Source organism: Geotrypetes seraphini, chromosome 4, assembly GCF_902459505.1.
Source record: "Geotrypetes seraphini chromosome 4, aGeoSer1.1, whole genome shotgun sequence".
NCBI classification, from domain to species: domain Eukaryota; kingdom Metazoa; phylum Chordata; class Amphibia; order Gymnophiona; family Dermophiidae; genus Geotrypetes; species Geotrypetes seraphini.
This window is the reverse complement of record NC_047087.1, coordinates 167,449,979-167,467,706: the sequence shown is the minus strand read 5'-3', so window position 1 is coordinate 167,467,706 and position 17,728 is coordinate 167,449,979. Positions and strand designations below refer to the sequence as shown.

At 41.5% G+C, this 17,728-nt stretch overlaps 1 protein-coding gene across 6 annotated transcripts in view; it reads right to left on the bottom strand.

The window, feature by feature from the left end:
* Positions 1–17,728, bottom strand: part of RIPOR1 (RHO family interacting cell polarization regulator 1) — a 350,808-nt gene that overhangs the window by 65,986 nt on the left and 267,094 nt on the right. For all 6 annotated transcript variants that reach the window (XM_033941973.1, XM_033941972.1, XM_033941974.1 and 3 more), the window contains 3 exons: positions 14,183–15,085; positions 13,795–13,937; positions 2,991–3,165 (listed from right to left, as the gene is read on the bottom strand). In XM_033941973.1, coding sequence (XP_033797864.1) covers positions 2,991–3,165; positions 13,795–13,937; positions 14,183–15,085 — 1,221 coding nt within the window. The remainder of the gene's footprint in view (positions 1–2,990; positions 3,166–13,794; positions 13,938–14,182; positions 15,086–17,728) is intronic.

The following is a 17,728-nucleotide window of genomic DNA, read 5'->3' as shown; positions in this document are numbered from 1 at the left end:
TCTAAATATGTGTTTTGTGCAAGATCACTGGAAACAGGAGTAGGCCTTCTCTCAGGTCACTAGAATTAATATATATAAGCTCTGTTGAAGACCAGAGAAGATAAACCAGGGGTTTTATGAAGTTCCATTTTTTTCAATGTGTGCCCAGTCTGGTCTCCAGAGTCCTGTGGTAGATAAGGTTTGGCTTTTGGCCTGGTTGCTATAGAGATGGACTTTTCTTCTTACTACAGAGATTACAGTCCACGGGAGAGGAGCTCCCTTTCCCTTTTTTGCAGAGTAAAGTTAGAAATGCTAATTGGATATACCAAATGTATATATGATGAATTAAATTTTAGTAAAATATTACAATACAAATATAGGAACTTTTATATTCAAGGGTTCAGATTGAAATATAATTACCTAAAAATTGTACTGGAGGATTCATATAGGAAAATGTAAGTTTTGTGGGAGTGGATTGGCCACTCCCCTTCTCTTTCACTGAGGCAAAGGATTTTCAGTATATGCTCTTAAGTGACTCAGTAACATGAGAGCAGCAGTTTGACTTTTAAGGAGAAAGATTTAAAGCTGTGTATGGATAATTTTTCCTCTGTAAGTATATTATATTGTAATACTTTTTCCTGATTTCTTCTGTATCTTTCTTTATTAGATAAAGCTAGTATTAAAATGTAACTTTTAGGAATTCTTGTGTGAGGGGGAAGACACTCCCCCAATATGCATGCAAGCGCCTTATATGGTATCAAGTATTCTTGACCAATTATATGCAGGCAGTAAAATGTAGTCAATATTAGGTATATAAGTGGACCTAGTGGAACAGCTTCTCTGAGAACATTTATTCAGAATAGCTGCATTTACACTTTCTGATTGAAATGCATCTCCATTGTACAAAAATGCCTTTTGAAACAAGATGTCTGTACAATTTTAATAAACACTATTTGATAGGAAATATTTGTACAATTATCATTATTCCAGTGCATCTATGAGCAGGGTAGAACCAAAACTCTGCTCAATCTCCACTATGACAGTCAACATGAGGTATGTGAGTCAGTGACAGACTGCTGCTTCTGCCTTCAAGTGTACATTGGAGGGGCGAGATGGAGTAGAGGTGCATGAGAGACAGCAGGGGAATAGAAGAGATATCATTCTTTGGTATGAAAATTATATACAGTTACATAGTTACATGTAAAAATGGGGTCATATTGGATGAAAGTTTGAGAAGATGGGGTAGACTTTGGATTTTGTTCTTAGTGGAACACAGAGCTCAATGTAAAAGATAAAAGTATGTTTGTTTATTAAAAAGTTTGATAAACTGCCTTTTCTGTAAAAAAAAAAAAAAAAACAACCCAAAACAACCCAAAACAAACAGGGCAAACTGGAAAAAGAATTCCAAATATTGACAAGACAGAATACAGACATACCTAGTTCACTATTTACAACCCCCAAAAAAAAATTTTAAAAAATTCTGAAAGGGTGCACATGTAAGCAGCATCAGTCATCTGCTCCCTTTCAATTGTTAGCTAACTTTGTACCCCCAAAATGCCAAAATGGTCTTTAATAATAGAGTTTTAAACTTAAGAAATGAGAGCTCTGAGCAACTATTGGGGGGGCAAGTCATTCCATAGTTCTGGAGCAATGAAAAAAAAAAAGCAGAACCCTAAGCGGATTAATAATGTGCTACTTTTTTTTTAAACCATGGAAAGAACTAAAGAGTAGGCATCCAAAGAACAAAGAGTGTGATTAGATGTATAACAGTGAGATAAAAAGAGGTTCCTACAAGAAGCACTTTGCGAGTCAAATAAAAATACTTTAAACCAAATACGAAAACTGACAGAAAGCCAGGGTAGTCTTATAAGTAGTACATAGGAACATAATAGCAGCTATATTGGGTCAGACCAATGGTCTATCTAGGCCAGTACATCTTCCAGATTCACCGAGATTTCTTTCAGTTCCTCCACATCATCACCTTTGAAAATCATTTCCGGTTCAGATAGATCTCGTATATCTTCTTCCATAAAGACAGAAGCAAAGAATTCATTCAGTCTTTCCGCTATGGCCTTACCCTCCCTGAGCACCCCTTTCGCACCTTGATCATCCAACGGTCCCATGAATTCCCTCACTGGTTTTCTGCTTTTGATGCACCTAAAACAATTATGAGTTTTTGCCTCTTTGGCAAGTTTCTCTTCATATTCTCTCTTAGCATTCTTTATCAATGCTTTGCATCTAACTTGCCAGTGTCTTCTTATTTTCTTCATTCTGATCCTTTTTCCATTCTTTAAAGGATGATTTTTTTGGCTCTAACAGCCGCTTTCACTTCACCTTTTAACCATACCGGCTCTCATTTCCTCTTCTTTCCACCTTTGCTAATATGTGGAATATATCTGGTCTGGGCTTCCACAATTTTAAACATCTACACCTGGTTTACAGTCCTAACCTATGCAACTAATCCTTTTAGTTTCTTTTTTACCATTTTCCTCATTTTATCATAGTTACCCTTTTGAAAATTAAATGCATCTACAGTAGATTTTTTTTTGCGACGTCACTCCCGGTATCAGCGCAAATTTGATCACGTTATGATCACTGTTTTCAAGCAGACCCAACACAGTTAACTCCTGTACTATACGCCTTGCATTCCACTAAGGATCAAATCTAAAATAGCTCTATTCCATGAAACTTGATAGAGAAGGTATGGTTAAAGGGTGAGAGGAGATTAAGAGGAAGAGGGGGGAAACATATTGTTAATCACTGACATACATACCTAAAAAGCTGGTTATATTGGATTGTTAAATTTGGCCTTGTTTTCAATAAAATACATATAATTTTCTATGCTTTATACAGTCTGCAGAGAAAATGTATTCCCCCCAAGCACACTCTGGGAAAAATTAACCCATTGTAAACATCTAAACACCCAAAGCACTGGAGCCAATATTGATGCCAAGTGTAAAACAGGTCTGGGGATCACAACCAGCTAAATCAGCTTTTTGTTTTTCACTCACCAGAAGTAGCCTGTTGCAGTTATTAAGATGAAGGACCAGGGCTCTGTCCAGAAACTCATTGCCAGTGCTTAGCGGGTCGGAGCTCCCTTCAGAGCCACTGCAGACACCAGCATCTTCAGCAATGACCTCACAGGAAGGAGCTGCCAGTGCTCCAGGACACGTTCTCTTGCTGGTTCTGCCACAGAAACAGAGATGCATCAACGCAGGAAGAGGAAGACACAACATGGAAGCACTGCTAGGTACTTCAAAGACTTAGAGCACAAGCTTATGATGTTTCTTTTCCCATTCACCCTGTACATGATCTTTTAAAAGCACATGAAACTATTGCTACTGTGTCTGATGGCCGTATACAGACGTCCTCGCTGCAGGAGACAAGCAGCATGCACCAGTACATCAATGATGGAGTGCTAGTTTTCCATCAAGGTTCCCCATCTGAAGAAGCAATTGTTGCTTTATAAAAACAAACAAATTCACCTCTCTATGCAACAAAGAAAAGTTATTGTATGCTCTATGGATAGTTTAAGACTGACAATTACATTGCAATCGTGAGATTCTTTAAAGTGTACAAGAATGGTGTAACATCTACATCAAAAGTCATGAGATGATATATATACACACACACATTCTTTATGTCTCTTGGGAGTAAAACAACTAGAAAGCCTAGGGCAGGGGTGCCCAAAAAGTCGATCGTGATCGACCAGTAGATCGTGAAGGCAACGCGAGTTAATCGCGGAGCCCATCCCAGGCTCCGTGATAGATTCGTATTGCCTTCGCATTCTACCTGCTTCCTGATGCCGTAAAAAGGATGCAGGAGCGCTGGGCCGAGAAAGGCTTCCCCACCCGACATCAATTCTGACGTCGGAGAGGAAGTTCTGGGCCAGCCAATCGGGTGGGGAAGGCTGCTCGGTCTGGCACTCCTGCATCGTCTTTACGTCATCGGGAAGCAGGGAGAGCAGAACTCGGTGGCGGTGGCTTGGGGGCCTGTTCCCTGATGGCGGCAGCAGTGGCTTGTGGGAGGGCAGGGATAAAGAAAGGGGGTGGGCAGGGAGACACAAAGAAAGGGGGGAAGGGAGACAGAAAGAAAAAAGAGAAACAGAAAGAAAGGGGGCATGGAGAGAGAAAGACAGGCAGAAAGAAAGGGGGCATGGAGAGAGAAAGCAGACAGAAAGAAAGGGGAGAGGCAGGGAGAGAGGAAAAAAAAGTTGGGGAGGGAATGAGGTCTGGAGGAGAGGAAGCATACAATAGTCTGAAAGAAGGGAAGAAATATTGGATGCACAGTCAGAAGAAAGTGCAACCAGAGACTCATGAAATAACCAGAGAACAAAGGTAGAAAAAATGATTTTATTTTCAATTTGGTGATCAAAATGTGTCCATTTTGAGAATTTATATCTGCTGTCTATATTTTGCACTATGGCCCTTTTTTACTTTTAGCGCAGGGAGCCTATGAGCATCAAGAGCAGCGTGGGGCATTCAGCACAGCTCCCTGCGCTAAAAATCGCTATTGCGGTTTAGTAAAAGAGATGCCAGACCATGGGGGGGGGAGAGCAGAGGGAAGAAAATGGGGGGGGGAGGGAGACATGGAAGGGAGAGGCAGACAGTTTCTGGTAGAGACACAGAAATAGAGCAGATGCCATATGGAAGAGAGAGAGAAGGCAGACAATGGATGGAAGGAATAGAATGATGAGAAGATGAAGAAAGTAGAAATCAGATGACAAAGGTAGAAAAAAAATTATATTTCTTTTCTTTTTTGCTTTAGGATAAAGTACTGTAGTATTGTAGTTGTGTTGATAAACGTTTATAAACAAAAGCCCTGCCAGCAGAAGATCTGTTCCTCTAGTTCAGCAATTGTACAGAATATTGTTTTTTATACTTTAATAAAATAAGTTCAGTATAAAACTATTTGAGGCTTGTGTGGATGGGATCAGATGGTTTGCGGGGATGGGGCAGAGACGGGAACCGAGCACACAGGGACAGGGACAAATTTTTCCCCATGTCATTCTCTAGCCTGCAATCGTGACCAGCCATTTCTCTTCTTACCAGTAGCAAGTTGGGCTTTTACAGGGACCTATAGAGCATCTGTGCCTGCTGAAGGTTCTGCACTGGCCCATCTTGCTGTGCTTCAGTGTCATACTGGTAAGAGGAGAAATGCTGGTCACCGCAGTGGGGGGGATTGGGGGAAGGAGGGGTGAGAGAAAAAGTGCTGACCATGGCAAAGAAGAAGGGGTAGGAGAGGGAGAGAAATGCATGGGGAGGGCAAAAATGCTGCACACCAAGAGGGAGGAAGAATGGGAGAAGTGCAGGGGACACAGGGGAGGAGAGGAATATAACTCCCAGCTTATACTTAAGTTTCCCCATGTTTTGGAGGGAAAACTGTTACCTTGGTTTATATTTGAGAATATGCAGTACATAAGCAAGTCAATATTCAAACTCCATGTTCAACGTTTCATTTAAATGCTGGCTGCAGTGTTGTATACTCAAATATTCAGTGCTGGTCACTATCTGCAACAGAACTGAATATTCAGGTATAAAAAGGGAGAGCTGTGATTATCCAAATAAAAGCACCAAACCACTCTGGTTTTCATGATATCCACAATGAATATGCATGAGAAATATTTGCATACCACGGAGGCAGTGAATTCAAATTTCTCACATGCATATTCATTGTGGGTATCTTGAAAACCTAACTTACCTGGTGTGTCCCAAGGACTAGGTTGAGAACTCCTGGGATAAAGGGATATTCAGCGCCACTACCCAGAAAGTTATCTGGATAATTTAGAACAGCCTTTTCTACTGTCCTAAGTTATTCAGATACAGGTGCCAAATACAACCAGTGTTCAGTTAACTCTAGCACCACCCCCAGATTGCCCTGGCGTTATTCCAACAGCACAAGGACAGTTTGCAGGGATTTGCAGCAGTGTTATTCAGATAATGCTGCTGAAAATCAGGATGTGACCCTGATCAGCAGCACTTACTATATTCAGGCTGCAGCATCTGTCACCTGGATACCAAGCAGAAAGTAGTTAAAAGGAGAAATTAAAATTATAGACTATAGCATGTTTAGTAAGTTATATAAGTATCACCTTACTGGAACAGACTGAAGATCCATTAAGCCCGGTACTCTGCTTTCACCAGTGGCCAATCCAGGTCACAGGTACTTGGCAAAATCCCAAAAGATTAAAATAGATTTTGGGCAGCTTATCCTAGCAACAAAAGTAGTGGATTTCTCCAAGTCCACCTTAATGACTTGTGGACTTTTAGGAAAACGTCCACACCTTTTTAGAATCTTTGCTATTACATGTCCCTAGTTCTTGCATTTTTGGAAGTAAAGAACTACAAGTATTCACATCTACCTGTTCCACTCCACTCAATATTTTATAGACCTCTATCATACCTCCCCATAGCCATCTCCAAGCAGAAGAGCCCTAGCTTCTTTAGCTTTTCCTCCCAGGTGCTGTTCTGTATTACTTAACAAAAAGTCACATTAAAGCTGTAACAACATGTTGGTATGTTTTGTGCCACATACATTTCATGCACAAAACATTTAGAACTCATAACTGTTATTCAAGACATGTGCTTGAACAAACGTATTACTGCAATTCATTATCCACAGATTACCTAAGAACTGAATAAATTGCAAATTGGTATAAAACACTGCAACTAGGCTGGTCACCTGAACGAGGGTTCAAGGGCACATCCAAGCTGTGCTAAAAGCTTGCACTAGATGGTGATTAAACAAAGAACTGAACTGATGATTTATAATTAGATATCACCTGAAATGGTTCCACAGTAGGTCTGCAAGAGCAGATCATACTTCAATAGCACAAAATCTTTATTCTTAATAGGGAGTCTTAAAAAAAACAAAAAACAAACCACCCAACTTGGCCATGTTTCATCCACTACCCGTGCCTCGTCCAACATCGGCTATATCAGTAATGGGTAAAAAGTAGCATTTCCCTTTGTGTCCCTGTCCCTATTCTCCTCTCCATTCTCATTAATTCCCTACCATTTCTGTATACCTAAGAACATAAGTTGCCTCCGCTGAGGCAGACCAGAGGTCCATCCTGCCCAGCGGTCCGCTCCCGCGGCGGCCCATCAGGCCTAATTGCCTGAACAGTGTCCCTGACTAATTTTGTAACTGCCTCTATCCTCTAATCTTATCCCTTTAACCTACCTCTACTCCTATCTGTACCTCTCAATCCCTTTGTCTTCCAGGTACCTATCCAAACCTTCTTTGAAGCCCTGTAGCGTGCTCCTGCTTATTACATCCTCCGGTAGCGCGTTCCATGTATCCACCACCCTCTGGGTGAAAAAGAACTTCCTGGCGTTTGTTCTAAACCTTCCCCCTTTCAATTTCTCTGAGTGCCCCCTTGTACTTGTGGTTCCCCATAATTTGAAAAATCTGTCCCTGTCTACTCTTTCTATGCCCTTCATGATCTTGAAGGTTTCTATCATGTCTCCTCTAAGTCTCTGCTTTTCCAGGGAGAAAAGCCCCAGCTTTTTCAGTCTGTCAGTATATGAGAGGTCCTCCATACCCTTTATTAGCTTAGTTGCTCTTCTCTGGACTCTCTCAAGTACCACCATGTCCTTCTTGAGGTACGGCGACCAGTACTGGACACAGTACTCCAGGTGCGGGCGCACCATTGCACGATACAGTGGCAGGATGGCTTCCTTCGTCCTGGTCGTGATACCCTTCTTAATGATGCCCAACATTTTGTTTGCCTTCCTTGAAGCTGTGGCGCACTGCGCCGACGCCTTCAATGATGTGTCTACCATCACTCCCAGGTCTCTTTCAAGGTTACTAACCCCTAATGGTGATCCCCCCATTTTGTAAGTGAACATCGGGTTCTTTTTCTCTACATGAATGACCTTGCATTTCCCTATGTTGAAGCTCATTTGCCACTTTTTGGCCCACTCTTCCAGCGCTGTCAGATCTTTTTGGAGATTTTTGCAGTCCTCCTTGCTTTCAACCCTGCTGTATAATTTGGTGTCATCCGTAAATTTAATAACCTCACATTTTGTTCCTGCCTCCAGGTCATTAATAAATATATTGAACAGGAGCGGTCCCAGCACCGACCCCTGCGGAACTCCGCTCGTGACCCATTGCCAGTCTGAGTAATGGCCCTTTATTCCAACCCTCTGTTTCCTGTCCGCCAGCCAGTTTTTGATCCATCGGTGGACCTCCGTGTCTCTCTGCTGTGTGTTCAGTATTTCATTCCTTCAACCCCTTAGTATGAAGGGGAACTTCATACTAAGGCCAGGATTCACTACGCTGACCGATTGTGCCCGATCCAGGCAGGTCCAACAAATTCAGCGAACTCAATCATGCAGATGAGGGTGATCGGAGGAACGCCCCCATCTGCAGGAACGGATCGCGCTATAGTGATCCCCGCACATGCACAGACCATCTGTAGATGGTCTGAGCATGCGCTGGACCTCCGGGCCGTCGGAGTTGGTTTTGTTTTGGGGTTTTTTTTGCAGCCAGGGAACCTGAAAAGTGTTGGACCTCAGAGCCGGCATAGATTTTTTTTAAATAGGCGATCGTGGAACTTTTGGGAGCCCATGGTTTTAACCCGCTTAAGCCCACGGGTTAAAACCACGGGCTTGCAGTGCGGGGAAGGGTGGGAGAGTTGGGGCAGGCAGGCAGGCGTGTTCGGGGCAAGCAGGCAGGCATGTTCGGGGCTGCAGGAGGCATTCGGGGCAGCAGGAGATCGGGGCTGACAGGGTAGAGAGCAGGGCTGCAGAAGGCAGGGCAGTCGCAAAGAGCTTCAGTGACTGGTCCTCAGAAGTCGCTTTTTTTTTATTGGCCAGCCCAGTCGGTGTTGCAGGGTTTTGTTTAGTGAATCGCATCCCTGCCTACTTTGCATGCCTTTGCCCTCATTTGCATGCATGGATCAGAGGATGATTGGAAGACAAGTAAATGAATCGGGCCAGGGTTGCTAAGGGGTCGCAAACCAATAGGTACATGATCAGTTTGCTTTGTGAATCTAGCCCTAAGAGTATCTTTTTTCCTTCTCTTCAACTCCCCAACAGGTCTAGCACCTTTCCACCTTTCCTCCAGGCTCCCTCTCCTTTGGGTCCTGCAGCCCTCTCCCTTCAGCCCCAGCCCCCACATACCCTTTTCTTCCAGCACCAGCTGCCCCCCACCCTCCTGTGCCTTTTCCTCCAGCCCCAGCATCTCTGCTTTGCCTTGTTATCTCCTCAGGTCTGACAGCTCCAGCCTCAACCCCCCCTCATGGGTCCAACGGTTCCAGGATGCCTCCTGTTTGTCCAGCATAGCACTATAGTTTTCTCCCTCCCTGCTGCTGGCACATACCTTATAGAAGAGCGAGCCAATCCATACACAGGCCTGCCTAAGAGTGCTCACGGCTCCTTATGGTGTAACCTCTTGTCTTTGTGAAAAGAGGAAGTTGCGTCATAAAGGGGGGCCCAGAAGAGGGAAAGCCACGACCACAGTCGAGCAGGTCTGTGTAGAGATCAGCTCACTCTTCTACAAGATATGTGCCAGCAGCAAGGCGGGTGACTTGGGGAAAGATAATCGGAGAGAGGGTTTTCCCATGGGAGCAGGACTTTACCATCCTCGCAGGGCAATAAATGTATTGCTCCTACACCTGTGGTAAAAAACCATTGGCTCTTTATTTTTTTTTGTTACCGCAGTTTACCTCGCCTACCTGCAGTTACTTATCCCCGTGTCATTCTCTTGTTATTGATACAAAGCAAAAAAAATTTGGTGCTGGTGCTACGTACTTGTAGGTACTGGAAGAAAAAAGGAGCCCTAGAACAGGAATCCAAACTAATCCTCCCTTCAAGTTTAAGTTCCAAGTTTTATTTAGACTTAAAATACTGTGTATAGAGAACATCTACAATTAGCTGAAAATATATTTTTTTAAAGTAGTCATATCCAAGTTTATTTTAAACTTTCTATCCTGCCTTAGGGAAAGCCTTCAAGGCGGCTTACAATCTAAAACATGCTTAAAATACACAATGTACAGAAAATAAAAACATATAATAAAAGCCATATCTTTTCCTGTCCTTTAAGATCCACCCAGCAATACCTTTTATACCTGAGAGTAGGACTCAGCGAAAAGATAAGTCTAAGTTTTCTTTAAACTTAAGCAACTATCAATAATTCCACTGCATAAAGATATACATGAACACATCAGAGATGCATTTTTTGTGGTAAATGGACTTATATTTTGGAATTCATTACCACTGTCACTAAAAAATATAACTTCAGTTGATATTTGAAGATCGCTAACTCCTACCTGCTATATATGGAGTCAATAACCGTGTTAAGTATAATGGTTCATCTGCTCTCAATACTTTGAAAGTTGTAAGAAGAAGTTTGAGTACTAGTCGCTACTTCACTTAAAGAGGTTATGGATCACTCTAATGGCTCTATTTTGTACGATCTGTAATCTTTGGATGTCCTTCTGACATAATCCAGCATAAAGAGAATTACAATAGTCTATTTGCTGGATAACGAGATAATGTACCAGAAGAACAGAGGGAAAAGATTCAATTCTGCAAGTTCTGCACATTGGAGCCCAAATACTACAATCATTCCTATGCAAAGCATCAAGTGTCAACAATCCTCAAACATTTTGCAAAGTTAAAAAAAAAAAGGATTTAGACCCACTTGATTTTTTGATATGAGGGAAGCCTGGATCAGTAGCATTGAATGTTGTTGCTCTTTGGGTTTTTGCCAGATACTAGTGACCTGGATTGGCCACTGTTGAAGGAAGTCATGTAATCAACTGTACCATTGTATTCTAAAGCATGATAATTATTACAAATGATGTCACATAGGGTATAAATCTGTTTGCCTTGTTTTTTCTCTTAGAAGAGCACTGAAATCCACCGTGAGGATGGGCTACTAAACTAGATGGACCATTGGTCTGACCCAGTAAGGCTATTCTTATGTTCTTATATGATATGATTTCTTGAGTCAAAATTTGGTAAATTATTCCAATGTGTGGACCCTATAATGCTGAATATGGAAGATTGGATATCGGCAAATTGGATTTGTCAAAATAAAAGAATCGCCAGCAGATTCTGTTGATAGGATCATAGAACATGAGGATCTGGAGCTATTTTTTGTTGCCACAGAAAGACAGTTCATGACTGGCAGCAATTATCCCTTCTTAACTGCATAGAAATCATGGGATCCAAGTGAGTTGCCCAGAGTCACAATAGAAATCATGGGATCCAAGTGAGTTGCCCAGAGTCCCAGTGGCAATCAAACTCACAACTTCAGGATCTTGAGGCAGCTGCTCTAACCACTAGGCCACTCTTCCATTCCAGAGATGGCTTCATTATGTGGGTAGGTATATTGTCAGAGGAAATTTTCCAAAAATTAAAAACCTGGAGAACATATCTGAAGAAATCCAAAAGGAGGGCATATCGTCTTAAAAAAAAAGGAAGTATGGTAACCCTACCATAGAACCACTCACTAACTGAGAAATATTGTACTAGCTATTTTTTTAAGAATTTTTTTTTTTTTCAAATTCTTTATTCATTTTTCCATCTAACATCAAGAACACAATATTACATCATTAAAACCCTGTAACATCTCTTGTATTTATTTTAACATTTTTTTAAAAACACATTTATACCCTCCCCTCCCCCCCTCCCACAAACATTTCAATCAAAAATTTCACTTAAATATTATCAATTGATCAAACCTTAATATAACTTTATACTTTCTCCCCTCCCCCCTATGTGCAAGTGTAGCTTCAATGTATAATGGTGTCTAATCATTGCAATAACTTGTCAATGGCCCCCAAATCTTTTTAAAATTATTATAACTCCCTTTTTGTATGGCAATTATTCTTTCCATTTTGTAAATGTGGCATAACGAATTCCACCAGAAGGTATAATTTAGTCTACTGTAATTTTTCCAATTACTGGTAATATGTTGTATGGCGACTCCTGTCATGATCAATAATAGTTTATTGTTACTTGATGAAATTTGACTTTTTGTTCTCATTGACATCCCACACATTATTGTATCATATGATAATGCTACATGGTTTTCTAATAAACAATTAATTTGAGACCAGATTGATTTCCAAAATGCCATGATACAGGGACAGTAGAATATTAAATGATCTAGAGTCCCTGCATCCAGATTACAATGCCAGCATCTATTAGACTTAGAGCTATCCAACTTTTGTAATCTAACTGGGGTCCAAATTGCTCTATGCAAAAGAAAACAAGTTTGTCTCATAGATACAGACACTGTAGATCTCATTCTCCAAGACCAAATTTGTGGCCATTGAGACGCCGTAATTTGATGCTTAATCTCAATGCTCCAGATGTCCTTAAGTCCGTTTTAGGTTTTTTATTTATAAATCCATTTATCAATTTATACCACTGTGCGGTCTGGTGACCCAAGAAGTCCACCTGAAAGCATAAGAACTCCAGACTATACTGATTATTGAGATTTTTCCATTCAGGGAACCCCTTCTGAATAGCCTGCTTCAGTTGCAGCCATCTAAAGCTTTGTGATTTATTAAGCCATATTTATGTTGCAACTGTGAAAAGTCAAGCAGTTTACCATTTGAAATAACATCTCCCAAAATTCGTATACCTGTTGGTCGTCTTTTGTATGCTTCTTTGGGGGGGAGGTTCTGTTAAAGGATCTTGATGGCTGGGTAGAGTTGGGGGAGCAGAGGGTGGGGTTCTCTACTCTTGCTCTACCAAAGCAAAACCATGAAAAAATTTTGTATTGTTGGATGTTGGTTCATTGGCTTTGTTGCTTGCTGTTTCTGCATTCACAATAAAAAATATTTGAACATAATATCATGAGTAAAAAAAGTCAAAAAATAAAAAAGCAGTTCACGGACAAAAAACCCCGCATGTGCAGACCATCTACAGGCACAGAAGATGGTCTGCGCATGTGTCAGGATTGCTCACTAGCGATCCGTGTAGTCGGTGGGAGGAGTTCCTCCGATTGCCCCATTAGCATGCTGACCCTTTGGAATCAGTCAGCCTGCTGCGAATCGGCCCCGGATTGGGGAGGTTAGTGAATTGGGCCCTTAGGCTCTTGAATTGGCCCAATATCTTTTGAGCTAAGAGACTATTTTGCAATACCGGAGCCTGTGAAGTAACAAGGCTCAGGTCTGAACACCGTTTTTGTTGTGCTTTTCAAGTGTCTTTCAAGTGTGTCTGACTGGATGTGTACAGGTTAGATTCAAAACCTGCTCAGGCTCTTACACACAAAATTTATTCATGTCACTGATTTGGCGCAAAAGCAAATGGAGAAAATTGCATTCCCATTGCAGAGTGGAAAATATGTATATATATATTTTTAATCTGTCCATACCATACTTTCAAAAATCTAAGTCCCAGACATCTACAATACATGGCAATTACAAAAAGCCACTAGTTACACATTTACAAGTGAAGTTAATCTACATGTGTAAATGATGCTATTTAATCCCTTGATTGTTTCTAAGTGACCCCCTAATGCGGCAGGGTAACCTAATAAATTTTAGTCATATCTGAATAAGAAAAATATCATTTTCTATCTCTCTGAATAATTTTCCAGTTCTTTCATTTCTTCAGGTAGCACCATTTACCCTAAAATATTTTAGCAGCCTTATGCAACTAACAGAACCTCATGCTTTCAGCGTTATAGAACATTTTAACAATCCTACATCCTTAGCAGGGGCTTTACATAAACCTTTCTGTGAGAAGCATCATATGAGTTCTGGAGCATGGACCAGTGCTCAGGGTATACTCAAAGGGATAGGCAAAGCAGTTTTTGGCACACTCTCTTTCTCTGGCTTTGTTGAGGCCTCACCTCTCACTATGGCCACCTTCTTCCTCTGAACACTCTGACTCGTCCATGTCAGATGTGCTGTTGAGGAAGTCAAAGCTTTCCAGCGCGTGCTCCACTGTCAGGCTTATGCTGGATGCGCGGCTCCGGAAAACGCCCTGCTTCTGCTGCAAGGAAGAGACAGAAGAGTAGTAGTCCCAGAGAGATTTAAACAGGTAACTCTTGAGGAAAGGAGTGCAAAGGCAGAAACAGTATACATTTTACTAGCAAATACTCATAAAAAACTGCACTGTTGAGATTCAGCTAATATATTTCAGCTCCCTCCTTTCTTACAAGCAAGACCTCCTTCAGCTATGTTATCACCCTCCTATGACAGCTGTTTATATCGCTCCTTCCTCCATTCCCCTCTTACCAGTAGGATCTCTTCCAGATGTTTCACCTCCCGCTCCAACGTCTGTAGTTCTGGGAACTGTCCTCGATAATCATCCAGAGATGAGGTCAGGTTGCTGATGGCTTCCTCCAGGCCACTGTCCACATGTCTCACTTTCACAACTGCTACAGAATGTACCACATGTGCAAAATCCACCACAGCTGCAGTTGTATTTCCTTCAAGCAACGGGTTCAGCTGTGATGGTGTTACTTGGGAGGTTGTTCCCTCTGTGTCCTCTCTCTCCAAAATGATCCCCTCTGGTTCTACAGATTCAGAGACCTCCTCTGTGGAGACTGTGCTATGTGCTTCTGGTTCTGTGCTTAGAGTCTCATCATTCTCCAGTCTCTGCTGGGTCTCTAGCTTAGAGTCCAAAGCAGTAAGGGAGAAGTCTGTCTCCTGAGGCACTGAAGGCTCTAGACTACTTTGCAAAGTTTCTAAACATTGGAATTCCTGAGTGACATTTTCCACATCAATGGCAGCATTGTCCACTGGCTGGGCACAGAGAGGTGTGTCCATGGCTTTCACCTCTAGGGAGTCCAAGAGAGCAGCATCAAGGCTGACCTCACTAATATGACTTAGGGTCCTTGAGTAGGGCACATGCCCATTAGCTATTATGTCTTTCCTAAGCTCTCTCCTCTCTTGCTGCTCCATCATTTCCTCCTCCTCCTGTCCAGAGAGTTCTATGCTCAGAGTTGATGCATCTTCTTGATGGGTAAATGCAATCTCTATGGCAGGAGGCGTGGTCTGGACCTCAGGCTGCACAATTGCTTTCTGTGAGTGGCGGATGGCAGAGGAGAGCTGGGGACTGGAGGAATCATCAGAAGATTCAGAAGAGATGGACCAAGCTGCTCCATTCTCCGAGTCATCCTGTCGCCGGAGCATATTCTAGAGATAAGGAGAGGTTAGTTGCAACTTTCATAACCTATTAACATACCAAGCACAGCACTCAAGCAGACAAAATGCAAACACCCATCATACCCACACGGAACCAAATACTAATCAATCATAGCACAGTCTGCCCTTAGAACCAAATGATGAAGGAGTAGGTTGTGATCCACTGAATCCATTGCTCAAAATTATACTTCTCCCACTGACACTGACACCTTCAATTTCACCATCCACCACTCTAAGTACAACGTCAACTGTGAGCCAGTTTGAGCAAGAAATTAATTCTTATATCATGAATGTAACTTGCCTTGGGTTCAGATTTCAAAAAGGCAAGCAACAAATTTAAAATCCAATCCAAGCTAAATATGGACCAAACAATATCTGGCCAGATTCTTGAAACCCAACTGCTCCTTTGTCTGCCAATTAACTATGCATTTGTAAAATGCTTCAAGTTATGGGGAGGGTGTGCTGGCTTTGTACTTATTTTCTGTAAATACAGGTGGTATTTATTCAGGTCCAGAGGCTTACATTGCTCTCTCCCATGTTGCAGATGACAGTGATGTGCTGGACACATACTGTAAATACTCGAATATAAACCAACCTGAATATAAAACAAGGTAACCATTTTTTCCTCAAAGAAAGGAGGAAAAAAGTTTACTCTAATATAAACAGGGGGGGGGATGGTTTAATATTCAAGTGCATTGCCTTGCCTTGCCCTGTCCTGCCACCCCACCTCCCTCCCGATGCTTTGTAGGCTTCCACCGGGCTTGCTGTTTGTTGATCGCCCAGCCCAGTTGGTGTTGCAGTTTTTGGTTAGTGAATCACTGCCTGCATATATTTGAATACCATCCCCCCTCATTTGTATGCACGGATCGGAGGATGATCGGGACAGAGGTTAGTGAATCGGGTTGGAGGGAAATCAGGTCGCAAAAGGGTCACAAACCGATCGGTACACGATCAGTTTGCTTAGTGAATCTAACCCATAGTTGGCTTTGTGGGCGGTCCAGGGGTGGAATTGCCACTTATGCAGTTAAGAGCCAAAATTTAGCACTTAACCACTTAAGTGGCTAAAATCAGACTGCATAAAAACACAGTCCTATCTTTATCCACTTTCACTTAGGGGAGAAGTGTTGAATATCACACGAAAGAGAGTCAGCCATATAAACCCGAATAGCCAATACCTGGACATAGCAATTAAATATTGGGGTATAAAGCCACTGCCAGCCACCCAAAAAATGCTCACCACTGCCAGATGAATATTTACCCCTTAATTTTATTTGAATACTACTTGTATTTCAGTCACGCTACTGTAATGGCAAATATGAATTTAATCATTAATGGACCAATATTTGAAGCAAGTTATATATTCAAAAGTGGGCTGTGAACAGACCTTATTTGTAGATTTTCAAAAATTCAGACAATATTGTGCTATTGAAATTGTTCAATGGTCAGATATTATCTGTTTAATAGGTTGATCAGCAGTGTTAGTGCAAAAACTTAGCAAATTTAGCAGTGACATTCAGCCATTACATGAAGAAGTTATCAGTTTAGTGTGAATGCCTGCCAAACAGCAGGCCCAAGCTAAATTGATAGTGCTGGAGTAATCACCATTACTATCAGGGCTAAGGAGTCAGAATCAGAGTCAGAAACAATTTTCAGAGTCAGTAAAAATGTACTGAAAGACACTAGCATTAAAATAAAAACTTTTGCTATATGGTAAATTTATATATAATTTGTTCTGGTTCTAAAGTACTGGTAAAAAGTTATATTTATAACACTGAGGTAAACTCCAAATGAGTACCTGATTGTAAACTGCTAAAATAACCTTAATAGGTGGTATATAAATACCTAATAAAATTTAAATTTAATTAAAAACTGGTAAAACTGGTAATTAAAGTACTGGTAAAAAGTTATATTTACCAGTACTTTACATCCAGAACAAAAAATGTGAAGCCTAATATTAGGAATCAGAATCAGACAACAAAAAAAGGTTTGGTATATCGACTCCACAGCCCTGCTTACTATACATAATCAGCAGTCACAGATAGTCGTGCTGAAAATACATGTTAAGTTGAACACCAGTGCCAGAACTTAACTTAGGGGTCCTTTTACTAAGCTGTGGTAAAAAATGGCCTTCGCATGCCGTTGCACAAAGGCTATTTTTAACACAGCAGTAAAAATGGCCATGAGCTAATGTTGATGAATAGAAGAACAAGAACGCCACATTGCACAGCAAAACACAAAAACCACTGGAAACAACGCAGGCATTAAAAATGTTATCGCATGTCATTTACTGCCACCCATTTTGTAGGCTATAAGGGTTCACATTATATTCTTGCATTAATCAGTTAGTGTGCAGTAATATAGCCACATTGATTATGACAAGACTGCCCACTTTCTGCCCATCAGACACGCACATTTGGCTCTTACCCCAGGACGCCCCGAGTGTGTCCCGCAGTATACTATTTTAAATTGCGTTAGCCAAGTGTTAGCACAATTTAGTAAAAGGGCCCCTTAAGACAGTGACCATAATGCTGAATATTAACCTGCTAATGCTGTTGTAAGCAGTCTTCTGACTGGAAAGATAAAGTTCAAATGTAATACAACAGTATAGAATAGAAATCACTTCAAAACTCTCTC